Source organism: Momordica charantia, assembly GCF_013281855.1.
Source record: "Momordica charantia cultivar OHB3-1 chromosome 6 unlocalized genomic scaffold, Mcharantia_2.0 BLBB01000006.1, whole genome shotgun sequence".
NCBI classification, from domain to species: Eukaryota; Viridiplantae; Streptophyta; class Magnoliopsida; order Cucurbitales; family Cucurbitaceae; genus Momordica; species Momordica charantia.
The window spans coordinates 29201317-29227677 of record NW_028275164.1 but is presented as its reverse complement, the minus strand read 5'-3'; the positions used below and the strand labels follow the sequence as shown (position 1 = coordinate 29227677).

Here is a 26361-nt window from a genome sequence, read left to right as displayed (position 1 = left end):
CCACGATCAGGTACGATGATTTTCCGACCTCGAACTAAACTGGGAATCCGACCTATACTAACTTGATCGTCGGAGTGCTCACCTTTTTTGTACAGGTCCGCCCAAGTATTCAGATCGGTCCGGAGGCCGAGTTCGAGTTGCAATCTGAAATACACGGTTGTGCATATCCTTGCATAAACACAATTGATCTTCTTATTTCTCTGTTTTTTTTAGCTCCTATCTCATATCTTAATACTATAATTGAATTTGAAATTTCTTTAAATTTGATATAATAAAGATGCGTGTATTAACCTAGTTTAGTGATAATTAGCTGAAAAAAAAAATGAAAAGAAATGATGACGTGTCTCAAAAGATCCCACAAATCGCAAAACTGACGCGTCCCAAAAGATCTCATAGATCACGTTCAGTCGTTCATGAAGGTTTTGACTGGAATTTTATCATTTTTTTAGCTCTCAAGTTTCAACCGTATCCCGTTTCGTCTATTTCTCTGCCATTGCGTCGTCGTGAAGATCAATTTTATCCTTCGGTTACTCGTTTGTGGAGAACGAACGATGAGCTCCCACACTTCCGCCGAAGACTGTCTCGGTTGGGCTGCAACAGATTCGTCTGGGTTTCTATCTCCTTACAAATTCAGCCGCAGGTATGTGATCTCTCCATCGCGAAGTAACTGAAATTCCTTTTTGTTATTTTTCCCCGTTTCTCGAGGTAGTATACGTATTTGAGTTATTATTGAATGTGTTCTACCTGTTGTCATACTTCGCTGAGATCTTATATCTGGGAAATAAAATGCGCATAAGTTGTTTATCGTTCCTGGTTGTGTTCTGATATTTAAGTCCAGCTGCACATTTAACTAAACCAACTACGGTTGTGAGATTAAACCAATCAACTACCACTCTAATACTTCCCTGAAGATGGGTGATGAAAATTCCCTACTGCCATCTTGTCGAGAAAGAATCTAGCCTTGTGACCCCGTTCACAGGAGATGGAATTTGGCATGTCATACAAGCTCTGTTGAAGGTTTTTTTATTATTTTTTTTTTAAGAATGCCATTATTAATGCTAGCCTGGATGAGATTTAGGAGTGATCATCGGTCGGTTGGAGTCGATTTTGGACTCCAACTGACACCAACCACTAACAAACCAGTTTTCATTGGTTGGAGTTTGTCGGTGTTTGAAAACCCTACAACTCCAATTGATTGACTACACCTACCATTGGTCGGTTTTGGTCAGTTTAGAGATGAAAAAGTTAGAACAAGAAACGGAAACAATAATAGAGGCGGAGGAAGAGAAATAGGGAAGAAAAAAGAGAGAATGATGGAGGAGAAGATGGAGAGGAAGACGGACCTTGATTAAAAAAAAAGGGAGACAGGGGAGAAGAAAACCAAAGAAGGAAACAAGAGAGAGGGAGAAAGAAAGAAAGAAGAAAGGAAGAGAAGCATCGACGGTCGTCATGGTTTCAAGTTCTTAACTTCTTCTACATCTTTTCATCTTTATAATTTACAAAATAAAGTGAGATGAGGGAAGAAAGAGATATAAACTTAGAAGAACTGAGAAGAAAAGAAAGTAGGAGAGGGGTGAGAGTGAAGAAAATTTTGAAAACATTTGAAATTGAAAAAAAAAAAAATTGGACAAACCAACCTCTACCCTCTCTTGAGAGGGCAGGATAGCACATTTAATGATTTTTTTAAAGGTAAATTGCAAAAACCACCCCTGAAATATGGTAGTTGTTACAATTGAACTCTTAAACTTTACATTATAGCAATTAAGCCTCAAACTTTTATAAATGAAAAAATTAGACCGCTAACTTTTTCAAGGGTAAAAATCAAACCCTACAATTTAAAGAAGAAGAAAAAAAGAAAGAGGTAAGTCATTCTCTTATTCACATCTCTTCTTCTCCAATGTTCAACCACTGCAACCACCAAGCCCAGACGCACCAAGCCCAGGAACTTTCTTCGCCCTCTTCATCTCCCAATCCGTCTGAAAGAAAACATTATTCTCCTCTCTCATAACTCCCTTTTCGTCGCCGGCTTCCCTTTTCTTATTTCAACACCTCACACGATTTTGGGTATCATTCTTAGAAAACTCAATGTTGGAAATTTTTTATCTTTGTCTGGTTTGTTTAAACGGGTCAGAGTTTTACACTTGGAATTCGGTTTTCAATCATATTCAAGCTCTTAGGCACCTTCAAGCAATCCATTGACCCATTTTTTGGGACTAAAATTCTTTTATTATCTCTATTTCCTATATTTTATCAATTAGTTACTTGTTTTAAAATCTAAAACTTTTGAGTCTTTCAATTGATTTTGGATTCTAGCTTTTTTTTAGGCATTTCAAGTTCTGGTTTGTTTGCATTTTATTGTTCGAACTGAATTTTATGATCTTGGACTCTTTGGCTCCCTGAGAAATCGTTTCTGGTGTCATACATTTTGTTCCCGAGCGTTGGAGAGGAAGAGAGATTTGTTTGATTTTGACCATTTCTTTACCTGTGTCCGAAATTTCGACTTAGATTTTTCTCTCACTTTTTTTATTTTTATTTTTATTATTTTTTGAAATAATTTTAGGGTTTAATTTTATCTTTGGTGGAAGTTCAGGGGTTTAATTTTTACTATTGAAAGTTTAGGGGTCTAATTTTTTCATTGATGTAAGTTTGACGGTTTAGATTTTACAATCAAAAGTTTAAGGGTTAAGAGGTAACAACTACCATATTTCAGGGGAGGTTTTTGCAATTTGCCCTTTTTTTAAACAACATTTAATGATATTAATTACTGTTATTGCAATTTTTTTAATATAATTATGTTTAACATATTTGGTCGGTATCGGTCGAAAATAACATATCCGACCAAACCAACCAACAACGAGTCGGTTTCTATTTTTTGAAAACTGACTCCGACCGACGTTGGTTCAATTGGTTTTGGTCGGTTAGATTGGTCTATTGAACCATTTTGCTCACCCGTAATGAATTTATAGGACTGATGGTAACATTTCATGTTTCTCCTTTCATCTTTTTCAATCCAGACAAACAGAACTACATTTGGTAGCTATTTACTGTTTTTTTTTATTGAAAAAAGAAATGAAAACGTGTCCTTTCTTATTTCATCTTCTCTAAAATTGTAAATTAAAAAAATGTTTTATATAAAAAGTAATTTTTAGATTACATATTCGATTGTTTTTATATTTATATTGTTTTAATATTTATTATGCATTTGATAAGGATGAAATAATGTTTTTATTTATGTTTTGAAACCAAAAATAAGAAATTTGATTATGTTGTTTTTAAAGTTTCTACACAATTTTGGAAATATTTTTCTTAAAAATCATAAATGAGAAACATTGAACAGTTACTAACTTGCTTATGTTTCTCGAAGACAGTCATATACTTATTTCAAAAAAGATGGATGCTAGAATGGTGAGAGATTACATACCATACGCCTCACTACTTGCTTGTACAAAATTGTTGCTAGAGGACTATCTGAAAGGTCGAAAGAAGTGCTACCCAGTACCACCATAGAATATCAATAAACTTTTGTGGCTAGAAGTCAAATCCTAAACGCATCCCTTGTAGCAAATGAAATAATTGATAAACGGTTTAGAAAGAAGAAAAATAGAGTGATTATAAAGCTTAACTTGAAAAAGGCTTTAGATAAAGTTGATTGAGACATTATAGAGATGATCTTGAAAAAAGTTTCACCCTTTGTCTCCCTTCCTCTTTATTTTGGTTGCTGATTGTTTGAACGGAATCTCATCTCTTGCAGCACCAAATAACTTCATTAAAGGTTTTCATGTGGGCATAGAAAAGTTGTAGATTAACCACCTCCAATTTGCTGACTGACACCCATTATTTTCCAAGGATAAAGACATTCAAAATTTGTTTTCTTGCATCAATTGCTTTGAATAGGCCTCAGGTCTTAATGTTATCACCAAAATATGAGTTTTTGGCAATAAATTGTTAAGATGACCACATCTTCCATCTCACCAAGTTGATTGGTGCGTAAGGTGAGCACTTGGCCAAGCTCATACTTTGGCCTTCCTCTTCGTCGTAATCAACACTCTCTTTCCTTCTGGCAACCAGTCCTTCTAAAAGTAGAGAAGAGACTACAAAATTGGAACCACTACCATGTATCTAAAGGAGGGTAGGCTTACTTGTATTCGAGCAACCTTGTTAACCGTCCTATTCATTTCTTATCCCTCTTCCAAATGCCTTCCAAAGTTTTTGCCTCCTTGGAGCGTACTTACACAAAGTTTCTTTGGTCGGGCAACAAGGAAAAGGACGGCGTTCATCTGCTTAGGTGGAACTTGGTGAAACTCCCACTGTTCGTAGGTGGTTTGGGTATCATCGATCCAAAATAAAGGAACAATCCCCATTAGCAAAGTTGATTTGGAGGTTTCATATAGAAAAGGAAGCTCTGTAGTGGAAGACTATCGCTACCAAAATGGAACAAAGCATTTCAACCTAAAAACTGATGCTATATCCCTTCATTCAACGAAAGGGCCATGGAAATTCATCCAACAACAGGGGAATCTCATCTTCTCAAATATTCGCTACAAAGTTGGAAATGGCGGCACTACTTTGTTTTGGATAGGTCACCTGATTAGAGAGAGAAAATTAATGGTGGACTTTCCACTACCCCATTCTCTATCTATTAAAAAAAATGCATCAGTTGCTGATTTATGGAACGAGCCAAATAGGTCTTGTACTATGAATTTTCGAAGAAATCTCAAAGAGGATGAAATTGAAGAATGGCCAACTTTATCAGCCCTACTGTCTTCCTTTACTCCGTCAAATAGAGGGGATTTATGGCTATGGAACCTAGAGAAACATGGTTACTTCACAACAAAATCTTTGACTCGAAACCTTCCACCGGGTTCGGTTTCCTCCACTGATGATCTTTATAAATCTATTTGGAAGGCCACGTATCCAAGAAAGGTCAAGTTCCTACTCTGGGAATTAAGTCACTCTTGCTTCATTAAGTTTGACAAACTGCAAAGAAGATGCCCCTGGTGATCTATTTTTCCGTCGTGGTGTTGCTTATGCGAAGCTAGTTTTGAATCATAATTCCATATTTTTGTGGATGTCCCTTCTCTAGCATTTCTTATCCACTTTTGGATGACGGTTTTACCAAACAATACGAGTTATTGGTTGGTGTCAACTTTCCTTCATTAGCCGTTCAAGCGTGAAGAGGCAATCTTGTGGCAGCACCTGAACAAAGCATACATTTGGAGAGAGAAACTCTAGGCATTTTAAGAACAAGGCAAATTCTACTCAACACTTGATTGATTATATTTCTTCTTTGGCTCTAACATGGTTTAAAAATGTCTCTCCTTTTAGCAACTATAGCTTGAATTTTCTTATATACAATTGGAGAAGTTTTTTATAACTTATTTGATAGATTTTGACCATTTTGTATAATTTCATATCATCAATGGAATTGTTTCCTATGAAAAAAAAAATCTTGTTGAGTATCACAAAATTCGTTTGGAGATTGTAGGAAATCAAAGTCACCAATAGAAGCCCTCCTCACTTTTGTGTTTTTAGTGAAATCTACTTGACTATTAAATAAGCTTTCCTTACAAGTTCCACGTCCACCCCACAGAAAAGATGGAAGTTGACCCAAAGATTTGGCCCTATAGGAAAGTATTGACAAATAATTAAAAGAAACAGGTGGATCTGATTAGCCCTTCGATTTCATGCCTGTTTGATGCATAAGCTCTTGTCCTCTAGAGTCACAGTAGGTAGTTGTGCGGCTCGTGCCTATGGATAAACTTTTTTATGGCATTTTCTCTCTACTCTATTCACACCAACTTTTAGTTCTTGTTTTTTAATCTTTGGAGAAGCCAAGCAACTACATCTTACTACATGATTTTATCCAGCCCACGTACCCAAGGCATGTTTATTGCGAGCCTCAATGTGAACCCATGAACATGGGCAACGAACAAAATATCTCGGCAAGAAGTGGCTTTGACATAAAGCAACATATGGTGAGTACTCAATAGCAACCATCAACTGATTAAAGTGAGGTAAAATGTGACTTGTAACTTTGTAGCACCATATACGACTCAATGCTCTTGAGTTTATTGTCCAAGTGGCTAATGGAGCAAATGAAGGACTCTAACGTCCATTTAGACACATATATGCTGTGCATGGGTTGGCACATCCAGCTGCACAAACGTCATTCTTTGTATGCGTAAACCCACGAGAAAGTTCATTTAACATAATTTGGTAGGGATTGAAAAATGACTCCAGTCCTCCATGGGTGCATCTACACGAGCTGGACAATTTATACTCAGTTCCTATAAGAGTTTTCAGCGTTCTGAAGTAGGCATCCATGGCATCGACTAAATTTCCAATATATTTCTCTTTATCAATGCTCATCTGACTTGGAAGATGTGAGGACGATGTCACTCTTGAAACCTCTCTTTAAAATCAAGCAAATGTCGTGTGTTTATTCAGAGTAGATAATACTTCCTGAGATCTCCTCGGAGACTGATGTTAAGATGCAAGCAATGAGTCAATGGCCACATTGTTATTTCACTGCATAATGTATATTTTTCAAGCCACGTGATTTTTCATCTGTGAAGCGAACTTTGTTCATCACTGAAAATGCTGTTGTCATTGACCTACTTCAAAAGGTGTAAATTTCTTCGTTGAGAAAAAAGCACCAGACGAGGGTCATGATATTATTTAGGAAGTAAGGATTAGAATGGTCATTGTTGCTCTGCTGAATAGCTTACTGATGAAGAGGACGATGTTCCCTCCAACTGAACTTTACTGGTTTCCATGACCAAGCATTTCTCGTAGTGTTCCGATATCATATTAAGAATTGATACTGAGAAATGAAATGCAAATGGGCTTATATCATTCATTTTCTCTGACATTTAAATATTTAAACTATTATCAGTAACCTAAAGCCAGCCTACTGATTAACCTCTTGAGTAAACTAAGTCCAACTGAACGATTAACTAAACTAACGAAATTATGCATACAAAAGGATAACCAAATTAATTCTTTACATGCTACAAAGTGGTTTCGTTTTCAGTGTAGTTTTTTGTCCATAACTACTGTTTAAAGTACTTTAACTCCAATAGGGTCAGATCCAGTAATCGAATGATCTAGTTGATTTGTTGTTATGCGATGTAATTAATCCAGCATTTTTATCAATGATTTAAAACGCTTGCAGCCATGATGCTGATTTAAAAATTCTTGACTTTGACTCCCATCCATGTACCACCTTTTTACATTGGCCTATGTGGTTTCATGACTTAAAAATACCTGATGAAAATTTCTTATTGACATTTCAGATATATCTTGTTAGCGCCTTAACCAGACTTTCACTTTGTCAGGGTTCTTGGAGATTATGATGTCTCAATTACAATAACGCATTGCGGAATTTGTTATGCAGATGTAATATGGACAAGAAATAAACATGCAGATTCAAAGTATCCTTTGGTGCCTGGGTACGTTAATCTTTCTTATGATGTGACAAGCCTTCATCTTTTTAAAACTTTTGAGGTGTTTTTCATTAATTGTGCAACAGGCATGAGATTGCAGGAATTGTGAAAAATGTTGGCTCAAGTGTTCACCGATTCAAAGTTGGAGATCATGTTGGGGTAGGAACCTACGTGAATTCTTGCAGACAATGTGAGTATTGCGAAGATGGTCAAGAAGTTAGTTGCACAAGTGGATCCATTTATACTTTTAATGCAATTGACGTTGATGGTACAATTACAAAGGGAGGATATTCCAACTACATAGTTGTCCATGAGAGGCAAGTTCTAATTCCAATCCTCTGTTATTATTCTGATAGCAGTTATATACCATTTCTAAACATGTAATGGGAAATTGTTAAAACATGGCTGATCCTTATATGACTTGAGTATTGACTTATTTGGGATGTTTCTTTTTCCTCTTTCCCTCGAAATTGGTCAGTAAGTTTTCTCAATTATTTTCAGTCAAATTTTCTCTCTGGAGTGGACTACCTCATAGCCCTAAAAGAAACTTTTTCAATAATTATATGGTTGTTTTTCGATAGCTAGCCTGTTACCTGCTGTGGTTAGTGATGCACGATTAATTTAATAATTTTTTGATATACCTGTTAACAACATTTTCTATGAGGTATAAGAAAATATTAATTAAATGACCAACATTTCATCACATTTACGCTTTTATGCAGTAAGTAAAACTCTTCAGTGCAGCTAGCCTGCTACCAATTTCTTTGTTTAAGTTTTACACATTTAATCCTTTTTAGGGAAAAAGTTAATTATTATTATTATTCTTTTGCCTTTGTACTTAGGAAGTACAAACTTCCATTGATGACCCAATATATAAAAGAACAAACTATGAACTCACACTATCATTCAAATTATAAGTCGAAGTAGACAGTACCTATTTATCTAGGATGATAATACTTTGCCAATCAGGACCTGTAATCTTTTTGTAACTCTCCCCAAAATAACAATAACAACAACAATAATGATAAATGTAAAAAAATGAATGAATTTGGAAGTAGTTGATAAACACGTGCAGGGTAATTTATTCCATTTCTTTTAGTTGTATTCAAGTCTAACCTTCATTAGTTGAAGCTGAATGTACATATACTGCGTTGTATATTACAACATAGCTACTTATCATACGATCCTTCAGCGTAAGGCAAGTTTGTGCATTGGTCTACAGATACTGCTATAGAATACCCGACAATTATCCATTAGCTTCAGCTGCTCCTTTGCTTTGTGCTGGAATTACTGTTTATGCTCCGATGATTCGGCATAAGATGAATCAACCTGGTAAATCTCTTGGTGTGATTGGACTTGGCGGTCTCGGCCACATGGCAGTGAAGTTTGGGAAGGCTTTTGGACTGAATGTGACGGTTTTTAGCACTAGCATATCCAAGAAAGAACATGCCCTGCGTCTTCTTAAAGCAGACAAATTCGTTATCTCATCCGACAAAGAGCAAATGGAGGTATATGGAATAAGTTTTCTCCCGTGCATTTCATTTTATTTCATGTATCAGACTTGTCTTCTTATCTGCCAATTTTGTTCCAATTGAATCCCATATTATTCTCAACAGGCCTTGTCTAAGTCCCTCGACTTTATTATCGATACTGCCTCTGGTGATCACCCATTTGATCCATACATGTCTACGTTGAAGATTGGTGGCGTTATGGTTTTGGTCGGGTTTCCTTCTGAAGTCAAGTTCAGTCCTGCAAGCCTGAATTTGGGTATGTTTGAGGCAACTAGGCTTTTGCGAAATATAATATGCGTTTATATTCTTCCTCATTTCAAAGTATATGAGATTGGCAGCTTAATGAATTGAATGGGTCGACTTTCTGGCAGGTTTGAGAACCATTTCTGGTAGCATAACTGGTGGCACTAAAGTGACCCAAGAAATGATAGATTTCTGTGCTGCTAACGGTATCTATCCCAACATAGAAGTGATTCCAATTCAGTACTCAAATGAAGCTATCGAAAGGGTAATAAAGAATGATGTCCAGTATCGATTTGTAATTGATATCCAAGGCTCCCTGAAATGAAGTTGAGAGAGACAAAACGGGTAATAAACTACTTGTCATAGATGAAAGCGAAACACCTGCATGTTATTTGTATATTTTGCATTTGGATATCAATTAACGATTCCTGTTCTCGTTTCTGTTACAAAATCCTTGACTGGGTTATCATTTACAGATGTATTCTGCATTTCAGTGTCAACAAATCCTTGCCTGCGGCTGCGGTTGCGGTTCAAATAAAGACTCGGAATGATAAAGAATGCTCCTACCAGCCCTGAAAAGACAACAATTTCGGAAAACAGGGTTAGCACCTTGGCTTCAAATTCAATTAAATGCAAAAAATAATGTTGTACCTGCCTGAACGAAGCCAATATGAGAAAACAAATGCAGAGAATATGGCCACAAATATTAGGTGTAGGGGACTGAACATTGAAGTAAAAACTGGCCCGTTGCGGCTGATGCACCAAGTGTGTAGTAACCGTGGTATTAAATATCTATTGACATGTCTGTGTATCCATGGATTTGACAACTTATTGACATTTTTATAATATTACAAAAAAATCGATAAAATATAAAAATTATTGATAAAGTTTACTAATATAGACATAATATTAATATTAATTATATTTAATTTATTTAGAAATGGTGAAACGATTTTTTGTTAATTTAATTTTTTTTAGTTTTTTAATTTTTATCTTTTCTAGAAATACCCATTGACATTGACATTTTATCAATATTTTCAACAACATTGATATTTAAAAACTTGGTAGGAACTGCCCCACCACTAAGAATTATATATATTTTATCTCTTATGCTGTAAAATGTTTTGAAGATTATGTCTATTTAAACTTTACACTTTAAAATTCTTTTAATAGTATCTAAATTTTTTATAATTTAAATGACTAAATAAGTTATTGATGAATAAATTTGGTTGGATAGAATTACCAAATTTGTATCAATCTTCTAGAATAGGAGACATTTAATGAAACTTGAAAAACATAAGGATTACCCACCTCGATGCTTAAGTTAGTATTGAGTCATGTGAAGTGTAGTAGGAAATAGAATTTTGTAACGTACTTCAATTATCTATGTCTTCTCTCTATTCATGGGGGAGAACCTAAAGTCACAGGGATATTTCTTCTTTCAATCTCTTGAGATTGATTTATGAGACAACTATTGATGATACAGTGCCAGTGTTTTTCATCATCATTTTCGTCCTACTTTTCATATATTATGTCAAGGCGACATTTAAATAGATGATAATACAAATACATAAGAAGTAATCGTCATATTTGTCGTAGATATTAGTCACTTCTAAAATAACACCAATATAAGGTATATAGCTCTAGAAGTAGGAGAGAGAATGTGGCAAAATGAACAATTACACAAATACATGATATATAGTTAGAAGTAGAATAGAGTGAACAAATTGACAATAACACAAATTCATGGTATATGGTTGAAAGTAGGAAAGAGAAATAATGTGGCAAACAACTCTAGGGTGTATAGTTGGAATACATGGCATGTAGCTGGAAGTAGAAGAGAGAAATAGTCACGAGCCGAGACATGAAGTAGCTTGCTTGAATGTGGTTAAGCTTGATGGTTAAATTAAAAGTTTCTTAATGTTGGGATAAAAATCATATATGGGAGGTAGCAAAATTTGTTGGTTTTCCTTTATTTGTAATTTGGTTGTTGATTTATTAAAAGTAATTTTTGTTTTTCCTTTACTTGTAATTTGGTTGTTGATTTATTAAAAGTATATGAACATGAATAGCTTAGTAATTTTCACATGAGTCCGAACCTCTATTTTGACAAATTTGTAAATTATTAAGATCTAAATCATCTATGTAATTAAGTTCTTTAAAGACCTATTAGACACTACTTAAAATTTAGAAATCTGACCTGAAATTTAGGGATAAAACTTTTAATTTAACCAAAAATTAACTAGACTCAAACTCAAACAATAAATATCAAATACATAAATTTAAAAAGAAATTTTCAATACAAAAAGAACGGCCTTATCTTTTTAAAGGAAAAATAAACAAATATATATATATATATTTCGCCCACTTGAGTATAGTTGAATTAGTTAAGCATATTTCTAGCGTTCAATTGCTTAAGCATATATTCCCAACTAGAAGCATATATTCCCAACTAGAAGATCTACGTTAATGTGGCAAAAACCAAAATAATTACTTTTTGAAATTTGGTGAACTAAAATAAATATTTTCAAAATTTAAAGGTCAAAATAAATATTTAAACCCTTTTTATTAAACTGTTATCAAATGATTATATTTCTCAAAAACTAGAAACGGTAAATTTAAACTATTACCAAATGATTATGTTTCTCCAGAACTAGGAACGAGAAACGGAAAATAAAAATGAGAACACTGCCATAAGTTTATATTGAGAAAAACCATTGAGCATCACAAATGAATGTCCTTTTAAACATCACTGTATTGAATTAGAAACCAAATGTGAAGGCCAATACGGACTCCTAACTATATAACTCAACAAAGAACTTACTTAGTACTTCATTACTTGAACATATATTTCTTTACAGACCCATTTAAAATTGTCCAACACAAAATCTCTTTCTAAACTACAAAGCAGGAAACAGCAACCAACTTGAACTTGGCATTGCATACGCTTCCCCCCCTCTTTTAAACAACTCAACAAACAACACTCATTCATTCTCACTCTTCAACTTCCTCACAGTCTTCCATCTTATACTTGCTGAAGTGTTCGACCCTGAACTTCCACTCCCCCTTCACTGGATCGTGTGATACGAACTCCGCGCCTTGAGCCTCCGTCTTCTTCCTTAGCAACTCCTTGTATTTCTCAGCTTTTGGCCCTTCCGTATACTGATGCCCGGTTTTCTTGTCGAAGCATTTGATGTTGAGTATTGTTACTTCAGCAGGCTTATTCAGACCTTGCCCACGAGGGGGCTTCTTACTATCGTCGAGGTACACAGTCACCTCACGGTTGTTAAACTGGACAATGGACTCTAGATCAAGTCGTCGCACATCTGTTTCGCCAAAGAATTTGATGCTTCCATAACCATGGCGGCCCACCACAAAATCCTTAACATGACGGCAAAACCCAGGTTCAGCCCGTTCTTTGGCTGCCAATTCTTGAATTTTTGGCTCGGTATAATAGTCTGCATGTCGGAGCTTCGGCATTAATGCCTCGATATCTGCCCCGTGTTCATAAACGATGGCGGCTTCGCCAGCTCTGTGCCCCCCAAATGTCCTATACAAGTCCTCCTTTGGAGCAGAATGATCCTCATGGACCCCGTTGGGTTTTTGGTTTACTTTGTTAGGATGGACGCTGTCCTTGCTAGTACTACCGTTCTCAACAGCATTTCCTGCAATAAAAAGAGTCGACATAAATTATTTAACATGAAAAGTGCAGCTTCTACAACTATGATGCACTCTTCTATAAACAAAGCAAACGATACCAATTCCAATCGCCTCGCCGACCACTTTATTCAGGGAAAAAAAAAGAGCCAAAATTAAGAACAAAACCCAGTTGTTCATAACACTATCTATATAATGGAACTTTCTTCTTTATGTAGAAAAGAAGATCCACCATAGACATTAGAGCGCCGCGATTTAATTAATAAATTCCACCACAAAATACTTCATAAGAACAATAAGCTAGAGAAATGCAACCAGAAGTTCTAAACAGCTTGTCCGTTGAGGTGTGTAGACAGGCAAAATTATACAGACAAACTGAAAATATACCAAAATTCAAAGGGAAAAAACTAACCATCGGTATTCTTCAAATTGTTGACAGGCAAGGAGGAATTGTCCTCAGGAATCTTCCCTGATAAAATTAAGATTTGCTAGTCAGCAACAATGTATTAATTAAGCTTAAAACTCATCCAACCTCACAGGGCCAGGCAAAACTTGATCTTGGTAAAAGGGAAAGAAATTATACCATCATGCTAGGCAACAGCTCATAACATTGCATTAAAAAGTAAAATACGATTCAGAATTTTTTAAAAAAAATCGGATGCAGAAAACTATAAGCCATAAGGGCGCCTTTAGGGCTTTTAGTATGCAATAATAAAGAGAAGGAAATGGGTTGCGAAAATCCATGTTAGTATAGGATAATGACTTCCTAAACCTACCAAACACAAACAAAGAAATTAATTGCATGATTTAATGTCTATAACTTCAATTATTCATTTTTAATTAGAAATAACTAATACAAATAGTATCAAGTAAGTTAAAGTTACTGAAAAAATATTATAAATTAAGTTTATAATAACTTTATACTATTAGTAAATAATAATCTAAATCACATTTTACAGATTTCATTGCTCTGCATTATGCAACCTAGCTCTCAGTGAATCAGAGCACTATTCATAAAATAAAATTAAATACAAAAACAAAAAAAAAGGTAAAAAGAACAAAAAATTCAAAACCATATATGTTAATGAGATGGACAAGCCGACCCTAAGACCATTACTTGGTCATAGTAAAAAATAAATAAGAACATCACAGTGCAAGCTGGCATCTAAAAAGTAAAACACAATGCAGAGCACAAATATTCCAGAAGCAGAAAAGCAACATTCACCTAAAAGTATAAAACACGAACAGCAGAAGGCAGAAAGCAACAAAGTTATACCATTTTCACGCACTGCGGTGTCCTTCAATGGTGATGCTTTCTCTAAACTGGCCCTTGAAGGCCACTGATCTGTGGGACGAATAACCAATGCTCTAGGGTTCTCTCTGGGAATAAAAAGAGCATCAGCCTTTGGGGTGCTTGGTGTTTCTTCATCTTCACTGAAAAATGGAACCTATACATGACAAATAGCTATAAGTAGTCTGTATATACAAATTTCAAGTGAAGCACCATCTTAATAACCACCCAAACCCAATAGGAATGTGTGGGAGGGGAAAAGAAAAAGATAATAGCTATAGAAGAAACGTTCATACCCTAGGGCGGCCATCATTCTTAGGATTATATTTTCTTGTAGGCAATCTCATCCGTCTGTGAGATAGGTGGCGAGGCGTCAAGAAGGATGATATTCTGACAGGAGCAGCTTTATCAACAACCTACATTGGCAATATCAATTAATATAGAGAATCTAAAAATAGCACGGAACTATATTCTTCCTGCAGATTTTAATGATACAGCCACCATATCAAAAATCATTGATCTAAACCCACTGAAAGTTAAGTAAATAAAAGCACAGTTAAAACAAGTCCAAATTACCGGCATGCTTGAAATTCCATATTGAATTGAAGGTGCTGCTCCTGGCTTACTAATTGACATCTGTGGCATTGCAGGGAGTGTCCCAAATGGATTTGTGGCAGTTGCTGGTTGTACTACGGGGCTTTGGGTGATAGGCCTGCAAAGTACATGCGTGCAAATTACCAATACGATACATGGCAATGAATATATAGGGAAAAGTGATTCAGTGTTTTATATCTACATAGTCCTCAAGTTTTACTAAGACAAGTCAATATCTGACAGATAAAACCACCATGCTAATCAGCCGCAAGAACCAGAAAAAGAAAATGATATGCAAAAGGAAAACTGAAACACATTTCCATCCAACAAAAATAGAAAAGAAACATGAGCAATGCTCGGGAACAACATCATCACGCACTAATATAAACTCCAAAACCTAAATCCACAATCTCAGAGTTAGTTAATTAACAAGTACAAAGCATTAAATCTTATGCAGTGAAAAATGGTTACACTGAAGTGAATTTTCAATGATTGATATTTGATGCAAAAAAATTAAGATAAAATTGAAGGGTCATTTGGTAAGAACTAAAAAAAGTTTATATTTAGAAAAATATATAATATGATCGAACTTCTTGTGGCAATGCTCTGTAGGAAAGTCTGGATACAAACCAAATTATAAAAGTATGAATAGAGATAAAAGGATGACCATAAAAATCTTGATAATAAGAAACTCTAAGCCCATAACCTGCCAAGAACTCCATAGGCCTCTTAGAACTCCTATTCTTCTCAAATGTTCCATTAGACAATAAAGAAAGCCACAAGCCAAGAGTGACCCCTTATCTTGCGGACAGGAGAGTGAAGAAAATTTCTTGCAGTGTGTTGCTTATTTAGGCTGATTTTTTTGTAGCTCAATGATCTTTTATCTGATATACATGAATGGTATAGGTTGTTGGTACCATCCTATTTCAAGTCATCTTAACACTTTTTTCCTCATTGGGTTTTCAACATACCTTTGATGACTGTTATCTTATCTTCAACAATACAGACAGATTTTTATTATTTAATCTTCTCTAATATTTGTTATATTCTATTTCACCCAGTATATGAGCTTGTGTTATTTTTCTCTGGAAATTTGTTTCCAGACCAAAGACCAGATAACCCTAAGATTTTAGTCTTTACAATAATTTCAGTAATTGCTGCCTTAAAAAAATCGACAAATACCAACTTTATCAAATATGAAAACAAATGAAATCATATATGAAAGAAAAACTCAACAATATGCAAATAAGAGCCAATAAGAAGGGAACACACGACTTACGATTGTCCAAAGTTACTCTGACCAAAAATACTCGAAGTTCCTGCAAAACCACTTGAACCAACTACGGGGTAAAAGTAATCAAGTTAGTAAAGTAATAAAAGGTTTGAACGCTCCATAAAACAATCGCTCAATTTTTAAGAAATGAACTCACTTGGTTGAGTCTGACTCAGGTTGCTAAAAAAGGAAGTGGGAGCCTGTGCTTGTGCCGGTTGAAAAGGCATAGAAAAAGAGGCCTGCAGAATACATTGAGGCAGCAAGATTACAAGCCTATTAATATACAAACTACAAATAACTGTCTACAACTTTCAAATTACTGGTGTTACATTAAATTGAGATATGAACTACAAAAAACATTTAATAAATAATCATTACTTAATTCACTGGTCTAGAAGAAAAATAAAAAAATCAATTTCAAATCAGAGCCCAACTAATGAAGTTCGTAAAGAAGAGTACATTGTGAAATAGGAAATTATTTACTTAACACCTCTTGCACCTATCCAAAGTATAATCAAGCGTACCAAACATAGAGTTCCATTATCATACACTTATATGTTACTCTATAGACCTTTGTTTCCCTCTCTTCACACACGAGTAATAAGGTGACATACAATTATGCATATGAGTAATGTGGTCTATTAGTCAATACACAATTGTCTGTCTCACCTCAAGAAATGTACAAAGTAATATGGTAACATCAAAAGGATACTTACAGATGATTGACCAAAACCCATTGGATTACTCGAAGTTAGAAGTGGCGAGCTTGAGAAAAGGTTCCCTCCAACCCCAGACGAAGGTTGATTAAACAAGCTGGATTGTGTAAATGGAGCGCCAAAGGCTGAACCTGTCTGCCCAATTGAAGGTGTTGTGGATTGGAAAAGGGAAGATGATTGGGTGTTACTAAAATTTAAGCTGGAAGGAAAGGTAAGATTTGTCCCTGGAGATGCAGTTGAACTAAAAGCAAGTTGTGAGCCAAGGGCTTGAGTGTTAGATGAATTGAATAAGGATGAGCTTCCAAATTGAGAGGATGTTGTCGGCAGAAAAGATGATGTCGAGGCTGATGTTGTTGATGGAAATAGGTTTGATGAAGATGAAGTAGCAAATGCTGAAGAATTAAATGAAAACGTTGTTGAAGGCCCAAAAGTACCAAAACCAGAAGGCTTAGGGGCAAATGGATTGGATGATGTAGCAGTAGAAAAAGGATTTGAACTTGGTTGACTAAATGTTGAAGTAGCTAGAAGGTTTGGCTGTGCATTAGAAACACCAAAGCCAACACCACCAGTAGACTGACCAGCAGGAAGAGGTCCACCTGCAGAACAAACGCATAAATTTAGTAATGTCCATGCCAGGGACTAAACTTTTGTACATTTTTTCAAGGAAAAAAAAAACGTACCTTTGTCTCCCAATTGATAATCCTCCCATCTCAACTCTTCATGACTCTTATCTTTGTAAACAGGCATGGCTGATATAGACTCCAACTTCCCAGCTGCTTGTGTACTACCACTTCCAGGATCTGGCTCAGTTGTTGGTGCATAAGCAGCTGCTCTACTACCACCACGCTGACCACCAAAACCAGCCTGCCCAAAACCACTGGTCCCAAATGCAGATGTAGACTGTGCTCCTGTAATGAATTTAAAATAACATGTGTTCATTACTCAATGAAGCAAAAAATCCTGCAACTCCAAAAGGAATTTTAACAGTATAACTAGTAAGATATTTCAGAATGGCTCACCAAAAGGGGAACTCTGGGCTCCAAAAGGAGATGTATTAGAACCAAAATTGCTGCTACCAAATGCAGAAGTTGACTGGCCAAAAGCTGAAGTGGACCCAAAGCTGAAGGATGGAGTGCTAGAAGCTCCAAAAGCAGGAGCACTTGAAGCCCCAAAAGCAGGAGTACTTGAAACTCCAAAAGCAGGAGTACTTGAGGCACCAAATCCACCTCCAGATCCAAAAACAGGGGTGCTTAATGAGCCAAATGCATTCCCAGTACTACCAAATGCAGGAGTGCTTGTTGAACCGAAGGCAGGAGTGCTGCTAGCCCCAAAGGCAGGGGTGCTTGTGGCGCCAAAGGCAGGGGTGCTTGTGGCGCCAAATGCTGGGGTGCTCGTGGCGCCAAATGCTGGGGTGCTCGTGGCGCCAAATGCTGGGGTGCTTGTGGCGCCAAATGCTGGGGTGCTCGTGGCGCCAAAGGCTGGAGCACTAGTAGCACCAAATGCGGACTGGCTAGGCGCACCAAAAGGTGATGAGGAACCAAAGACATTGCTTCCAAATGCTGGCTGAGATTGCTGGTTTGCACTTCCAAATGGGTTTGTTTGAGTAGTAGTAGATCCAAAGCCTCCAAATAGAGGCTTCTGCCCAAAAATGGACGAACCTGCTGGAAAAGAGTGCATCAGAGTTAAATCCACAGCATGAAATAAGTGATAAAAATATTTTTCAAATTTGCCTAGTTGCAATCTGTGTTCTGAATTGAACGTCGTTTACTAAAAGTAGTGGTAGTGAGGACATATACAGTAGCTTAGTCAAAAGAAACATGCAAAATATATATATATATATTAAAGAATCATCCCTTATTAAAAGAGACATATAATCTCAGAAAAAATAACAATAGAAAAGTTAATCCTTCACCTAAGGAAGATAATAAATACAGCCATATAAGCAGAATAAAAAGTAACCATTACAATTAACGCATTTCATAATCCCACAAGGAAAAATTCAAAATCCATCACTACTCAAGTTACTAGACTTGTCCCTTCGGGGAAATTCGACAAGTTACTTGACTTTACTATTATTTTTTCGATTTTCACTTTATTCTAAATTTTCTAAACCATTCAGTTGGTCCTTCATGGATGAATAGGTCTACACATTAACAGAAATTTGTTAATATAATCACATCACCCTCTAACGAAGGTTCACAACAAAAATTATGAACCCAAAATAAAATATCTATTTAAGAACTGATAGTTTGAGAGCACAAAGGAAAATTTCTCATAGTTAAAGAACCAGATAAAATACATGCACAATCTACCACATATTTTTTGTACTCCATAATAAAAGACACTAGCATTGTTGAAAGCCTGAAACCCTTATAAACACAGTAATCTTTCACTAGGGAAAATAATTGATTATCAGAGGAGAACAGATAATAATTTATATACATACCTCCAAATGATGAAGATGATGAACTACCAAAAGCAGGAGTTGATGATGATCCAAAAGTGGACGGTGTAGCACCAAAAGCTGGCGATGATGAACCGCCAAATGTTGTGGAAGAAAAGGGGGAAGAGGATTGGGCTGCCCCAAACACACCAGTTGATGTACCACCGAACACTGTATTTCCTGTCTGTGAGCCAAAAGGGGAAGTACTTCCAAATGGCTTGGGAGCAAAAGGATTATTACTTGCATTGGCAGTTTGCCCGAAGACTGGTTGGGATGCAAAAGGGCTAGAAGACGGTTGCCCAAAAGCTGTTTATGAAACCAAGGCCAGTTATTTACAAAACAAACCGACTTAGTATAAGATAAGAACTTAGAAGTTCGATCAGTAAAAAGGCTAAACAAAACTCAATGATAAAAGAAGTTGAAGTCAGGATAGACGAAGCTTAATCAGAAGATACTTTCAGAGTGTTAAGAAAAAATTCACAAGTTAAGCCATGACTCATGTGTACATATACGAGGTGCAGTTTTAAATACATTAGCAACCTGGAAAAGAAATAGGAAGGCCATGATAATCAAGCTGTACTGTACACATATACAAACACATATAAAACCAACAAATGACAAGTCAACAAAACAAAATAACATAATAGTATAAGACTACAATATACACATCATTCTTCTAGGAGAAGGTAATTTAATTATGAAACAAAACATAAAGTTTCATCACTTGTTAAACTTTAAGGAATTGCGGAGATGAGAGATTAAACTTTAGACTAATTTTACTGAAAATCCCCCAAGTCCTACTTGGTTGCTTTCCTTCGGATCTTTTTCCAACAAAGAAAAAACCATTCGACCCAGCAGCTTTGCAAACATAGTAGAATTAGAATAAAAAAACTAAAAACAAAATATAAAAGAAAAGATATACTTACGGTTGGGAGAACCGAACATCCTTCTTTATCAATCCCCAGCCGCAACTGAGTAGGTTAGCTACTGATCTCGAACCGGCATAGAAAAAGAACCCAAATCAATCATGGAGAACACAACAGAAAACAAAACCCTACAACTCACAAAACGTATAAGCAAAACGGAGAAAGAAAGACGGTATCCAATTAAAAAAACAGAAGAAAATAAAAATGCTACAGCAAACAAGTAGTTAAACAAAATCATGTGATGAGCACCCCCAAGAACAATCACGCTGCTGCAATAAACAACGGAACGTTGCATCCCCTAACTTCAAAAGAATCTCCGATTCCGAATCGAACCCAACATCCACAGTAGCACTCAAACCACGAATTAAATCAACAAAAACACAAGACATCGAGATTAAAAACAAAGCAATGGCAGAATCAAATCCAGTCGTCGCTCCAGGAATAAGAAAACCCTAGCCTCAAACCGTTCGACCAAGAGCCAAGAGACTCGGCAACCTTCCGCCGAAGAAACGACAAAAAATCCATCTACCCGTGGAGGAAAAGACAGGAAAACAATGGAGAAGAAATGCAGGAAGATAGGATCTGCTAGTGGGAAGAGAAAAACGTACCGATGATCAGAGAGAGTGCGGAAGCATAAGCCAGTGAGGTGCGCAGAGGCTGAGGCAGAATGAAGGAGAAACAAAGAAAAAGGCCCCAGATGAAGAACAAACGACGGACGAAGAAACGGAACGGCGTTATTTAAACGGGAAACAAAGCCGTGTAGGGTCCAAACTAAGTCCGTACTCCCTAATCCGTATTTGCGTTAAAAATAAGTCCCCCATGAGGCTTCCTTTTCCCAACCGGAGACGTATTTATTTAACGCTTTCATACGACGCCGTTTTTGCTTTACCTAATCTTCGTTAGTTAATTAATTAATTAATTAATTAGTATTATTAAATTTTGTTACATATATACACATATGTCTGGAGTTTTTTTAGGTTAAAATATTACTTTGGTTTCCAAATCAAAAAAAAATATATATATATAGCTCTGTGCATATATATACAAATATATACTAATTTGGTCAGGGTACTTTTAACTATGGTTCACTTTAATCTGTGTACTCTCAAAATATTTATTTTGATTTTTATACTTTTAACTTTAATTTATTTTATTTCCTATACTTTACAAAATTTTCATTTTGATCAATATATTTTTAAAAACTAACCATTTTGATATCTTTTTAATCACAATCTCAACATCACATTGCTATCAAATTTTTTATCATTTTTTAAAGTAATTGTATACTTTAAAATTTTAAATTTAAAATCCGAAAAGCTGAAAACATAATAAGTTATTTTAAAAAATTTAAGATCACATAATTAAAAAAAAAACAAAGATGATAAAAGAAAAACTTTGCGCCACTAAGTCAACACTACATACCCTATTTAAATTTGAAGGTATTTGTTATTTCATGATTATTGGTGAATTGTCAAACAAAAAATTGTTAAAATAACACAAATGGATCAACTACAATAAAAATAAATAATAAAAATAATAAAAAAAGCATCTCACAAAATAAACCTATAACTGAAAACTTTTGGAAATCCATTATTGGGGAAAAAAAATCACAATCTAAATGAGCTTGGAGATTAAGGATTTGCAAAATTTACATACAGCCAAAGTAAGGGAAAAATTACCATAGAAATAGAATCAAAATATTTAATATTTGTTTAAATATATTATCGAACAAAATATACTTTCAGTTCCTAAGGTTTGAGTTAATATAAAAATGCATTATGTCCTGAAGCTTCATAATTATTAAATATTTTATTATTTATTATAAAATAATTATTTGATTATTTTAATAGTATGTCTTTTGTGAAAATCCAAATTATAAATGTAATATTGAGCGGTATGTAGTTGAGATACAATATCGAATTATAATCTAAAGAGTCGTTATATGAGCAAAGTTGGGTCTCATGTCTTTCAGGTGATAATCATTGGGTTGGGTAGGGTTTTTCTTTTTTTTTTTTTTACTAAAGTCGATGTTGAAACTGACAAAATGGAAACAGACTCTTTTTTAAAACTTTATTAAGTTGAGTCGGTCGATTTCGATCTAAACTTGAATAATTTTTCTTTTATTTCACATATTGATCAAATGTTGCTCGATCTTAATCCTAAATTGGAATATAATCTTCTGGTCGAGATGACGTACCATTTGATTTGTAGGGGTGAGATGACTTTTAGTCAATTAAATATGCCTATTATTCTGGGACTTGACCAAATAAGAAGTTCGGGAACGGAATCTCACGAGATGAAATTATTCTTCATATATCCAATAAATAGATAAGAGTATATTTAGTAACGTTTCCGTTTTCTATTTTTTGTTTCTGTTTATCATTTTTTGAGAAACAAGACATATTCGGTAATCCTTCCCATTTCTTATTTATAAATTTTGAGAAATGTTTAAAAAAAAAAGGGCTAAATTTTGGAAACTACGAAAAGTAATTTTGTTATTCCTATTTCTTTTTCTCGAGTTTAGATTAGATAATTTATATTATGTAAAAATGAACAACATGGACCCTCAATTCTGTTGGTGGTGTGGGCGGTCCCTATAAGTTACAGGGAGGGAATAAGCTCAAATCCATGATGGTTACCTGCAATTAACAAAAATGTATTAGGTGTATTATTGCTTCTGGTTCTAAAATAATTAACTTTAAGTTAACAGACGAAAGTTGATTAATTAATAAGTTTAACTAATTGATTTTATATCATTGAAGCTTGTAATATGTTGGTCCAGTCTTGTTGCTAGCTATTGAAAGGTTGAAATTTATATTTAATATCATGATTTGCGGGAATGGGCTTAGCTATCTCGGATTGAAGAATCCCACGGCCTAAGTCCACTAATACCAAACCAATTGACGGCCCATCACAAGCTATTGGGCCAGTCTCCTACTTTTGGCCATTTAAAGCCCGATTCTGTAAAATCAGATTCAAGTTTCAACATAATAATCAAAATTCAGGGCTAAGTACATGTTTTGGTCCCTAATCTAGGGGTATTTTTTCAAAATTTCCTCTAATCTTTTTAAAGACTTAAATTTCTATCTCTAATGTAATGAATTATTTTTCAATTAATTCATTATTATTAAACATTAAAATTAATTCACAAAATGATGATGTACAGATATATTTTATTACTTGAGTTAAAAAGGACTTCTGATGAAATAAATATAGTACTCACCATAAAATATAAAATGTAATCGTTCTATGTGATTGAGTACGTAGTAACTTGATAAAAAGGTACACCAATAATTGTCAAACTCATAAAAATGACTGAGTTTTAAATTCATATACCGTCATTTGTTTCTTTTAATATTTAATGAGACGCGGAATGACATTTAATTTTAAGAGTTTTAAAAATAAAAGATTTTGAATCGCGGCCAATCTATACTATATTAAAAATGTAGGATGTAGGAAAAACATTTTTGGACACGTTTGCCCTTTACTAAATATTATTATAAATATTAAATTAATTATTAATTATTAATTATCCATACTATAAATGCATGGAATATAAAAGGTTAGAATGCAAAAAGTTTTCCAACAACATAAAATTAATTTTTTCTTTAATTAAAATTCATACTAGAATTTCAAGAGTTTTAGAATTTGAAAGGCTTTTGTAACGTTTTATCCTCTACTACTATAAAAATAGGCTTTCTTCTACATGTTTTTCACAAGTTTCAATACTTTTTTATTCTTAGTTACTTCAAACATCTCTCAAAGATGATTCAATCATGAAAACATGTCAAGATATTTGTGACATATTCATCAAGTTGCAAGGGAGGTATATGTTGAATGTACATATCTCGAATACTAGGTTTGTGACATTACCATTCCACAATTTTACAAAGTTGAATAATAGTATATGTCAAGCAATCTTCAAGAATGAACATATTTACTCTAAAAGATGAGTGTATAGTAACTATTTGGATTTTTTTTTGTTGCTATTGTTATTTTTCTAATTAGTGTGTTTTTTATTTGGAATGTTTCTTTTTTTTAGCAATTTTATTTAGTTTAGGATTTTGATTTTTCTTTTTGTTACTAATGTTTTTTTATTGTTCAGTGTACTTTTTTTTTATTTGGAATGTTTCTTTTTTGAGCAATTTTATTTAGAATATTTGTTTAAAATATAGATAATTACAAGCTCATGTTCTTATTGTTGAAAAAAAAAACAATTATAGAAGTCAATACATAAAAAAATGTTTAATTAATAAATTAATTATAAACAATAATTTGTATAGAATCTTAAAAGGTGGAATATAAACTTTTGGTCATTTTATTTTCTAATAATATAATTTGAAGAATTTTTCTTTAATAATTTTAATTATAATATAAAATTAAATCAATAAAATAATTTATATTTAGTTAAAAAATTCAACATATATAACAAAATGTCAGCTCTAAACAAATATTTAATAAACAAACAAAATATTAAAAAAATAAAATAAAGGACCCATATTAGGTTGAAATAATTTAAAAATAAAAATATTAAAATACCTATTTACTTTTTTATTAATATATAATTTTTTCCTTTACTTTTAATTTATTTATTTACAAAATATATCATTAACAATTAATTATAAATAGTACATTTTATTATTAGTAATTAGCTGTAAATAATAATAAATATATATAAAAATTAATCTTAATTATTTTTAAAATTAATTATACTTAAAATATTTTACGTGAAATTATATAAAATTTAAGTTACTTTATAATTAAAAAAAATTTTACGTGCATTGCACGACCACTAGTCATTTTAAAAGGTAGGATTGATCAACCAATTAAGAAAAATTGAAGAAAAACTGATTTGCATTAATTGGAGAGGTAGGGATATTTACCCCCTCACAACACTGGTAAGCGATTTTATCAAATATTTTATCTTTTATCATCCAATTTCTTAAATAATAAAAATCGAAAAAATTAATTTTGTAAGAAATAAAATATGAATTTACAATTATGAGTGGCATAGATATAATTGAAAAAATATAGAAATTTATTTTGAAGGACTATTAATAAATTTTCCCATCTCAAAAATATTAGAATATTGAATTCCATCTCAATTCAGGATGTTTGTGATAAATTTCTCGTATTCAAGGAAATAAATTTCCAAAACTACTCAATCTCCCTCTTTTGATAATTTATCAAGATTGGTTGAAATTTAGTTTTAACTTTTTCACGAAAAATTTTCAGAATGATTAAAATTAATTTATATTAGAAAATTAAATCAAGTAAGTTAAATAAATAATAATAATAATAATAATCATCATCATCGCAGTAGTTCATTAAAAAAAAACCATTACATCTTCTATACAATAATACAAAATTGATTTTAATTTATCCTATTAAATATTTTACAACATGGGATGAAGGGTCAAAACGAGCCTAGCTGTTGACATCTTGGTATATATCTTAAATCAGGAGTAGGAGCCGTGAGTTCGATCTCCATTCTCACTTATTAAAAAAGAAAAAAAAATCAGGATGAGTGGTTAAAAAAGAGAGGGAGAAATTTCAAACCTTCCACTGGACTTTGAAATTCAATGAGATCTGTAGATCAAATATTGCCAAGTTTTGGTAAAAGAGAGGAAAAGTGACCCTGCACCAGAGGATGCCTTTTTTGAAGATAATAAAAATAAGTTTTGAAAAGATATGGTAAATCTATCGTCTTTTTTCTTGTGTGTTTTCGTGGAGTAAAAAGACAACGTGAAAGAGGAAGAAAAAGGAAAACAGAGAGCGGTTTATAATGGATTCGGAACTATATCCTCAAAATATGTGTGGATCGAATAATATGGCTGAACTATTCGAAATTGGTTATGTGAGGGAAGGACATGCATTAAGGAACCGAATACTCTAGCACTCAAATCTAAGAGTCCGACTAAATTCTCAAGGCAAGTAATCAAATTGCTTACCTAATTAAATACGGAATGATGCTCTTATAGAGTGAGATGAGAAGTAATGAGTTAAACCGTTTCTAGAATTTGTTACGATGTTACAGACGATTTTGCACCTTACTCTTGAGTTTGTAAGGAATGTAAACAAAGTCGCACATTAGTTAGGGAAGAGGGTGATCCATGTATATAAGGAAAGATAATTATCTCCATTAGTATGAGGTTTTTTGGATGGTGAAACCAAAAACAAAACCGTGAGAGCTATATAAAAAGCAGACAATATCAGACAATATATATGTATGATGACAATAAGGAAAAGTAAGTGGTCTTAG

General features: G+C 33.9%; 2 protein-coding genes across 7 annotated transcripts; one reads left to right on the top strand and one right to left on the bottom strand.

Moving 5' to 3' along the window:
- The first annotated feature begins 401 nt into the window (after nt 1-401).
- Nucleotides 402-10010, top strand: LOC111026080 (cinnamyl-alcohol dehydrogenase). 4 transcript variants are annotated; one of them, XM_022304052.2, is made up of 7 exons: nt 402-640; nt 7338-7451; nt 7532-7762; nt 8668-8953; nt 9062-9212; nt 9328-9544; nt 9694-10010. In XM_022304052.2, the coding sequence occupies exons 1-6, from the start codon at nt 552-554 to the stop codon at nt 9522-9524; spliced, it is 1068 nt and encodes a 355-aa protein (XP_022159744.1). In that variant the 5' UTR covers nt 402-551; the 3' UTR covers nt 9525-9544; nt 9694-10010. The 4 variants fall into 4 exon arrangements, with proteins under 4 accessions (XP_022159744.1, XP_022159743.1, XP_022159747.1 ...); XM_022304051.2 differs by having other exon boundaries at nt 9676-10010; XM_022304055.2 differs by having other exon boundaries at nt 419-640; nt 7397-7451; nt 7546-7762; nt 9676-10010.
- A 1863-nt stretch (nt 10011-11873) lies between these two features.
- LOC111024117 (nuclear pore complex protein NUP98A) lies at nt 11874-20859 on the bottom strand. 3 transcript variants are annotated; one of them, XM_022301725.2, is made up of 13 exons: nt 20708-20859; nt 20100-20160; nt 19177-19479; nt 17750-18391; nt 17411-17638; nt 16731-17326; nt 16172-16253; nt 16021-16081; nt 14724-14859; nt 14444-14563; nt 14133-14304; nt 13269-13325; nt 11874-12864 (listed from the first exon to the last, which is right to left on the bottom strand). In XM_022301725.2, the coding sequence occupies exons 2-13, from the start codon at nt 20116-20118 to the stop codon at nt 12194-12196; spliced, it is 3087 nt and encodes a 1028-aa protein (XP_022157417.1). In that variant the 5' UTR covers nt 20119-20160; nt 20708-20859; the 3' UTR covers nt 11874-12193. The 3 variants fall into 3 exon arrangements, with proteins under 3 accessions (XP_022157417.1, XP_022157427.1, XP_022157422.1); XM_022301735.2 differs by having other exon boundaries at nt 17750-18388; XM_022301730.2 differs by having other exon boundaries at nt 20100-20157; nt 20708-20791.
- Between the last annotated feature and the right edge of the window lie 5502 nt (nt 20860-26361).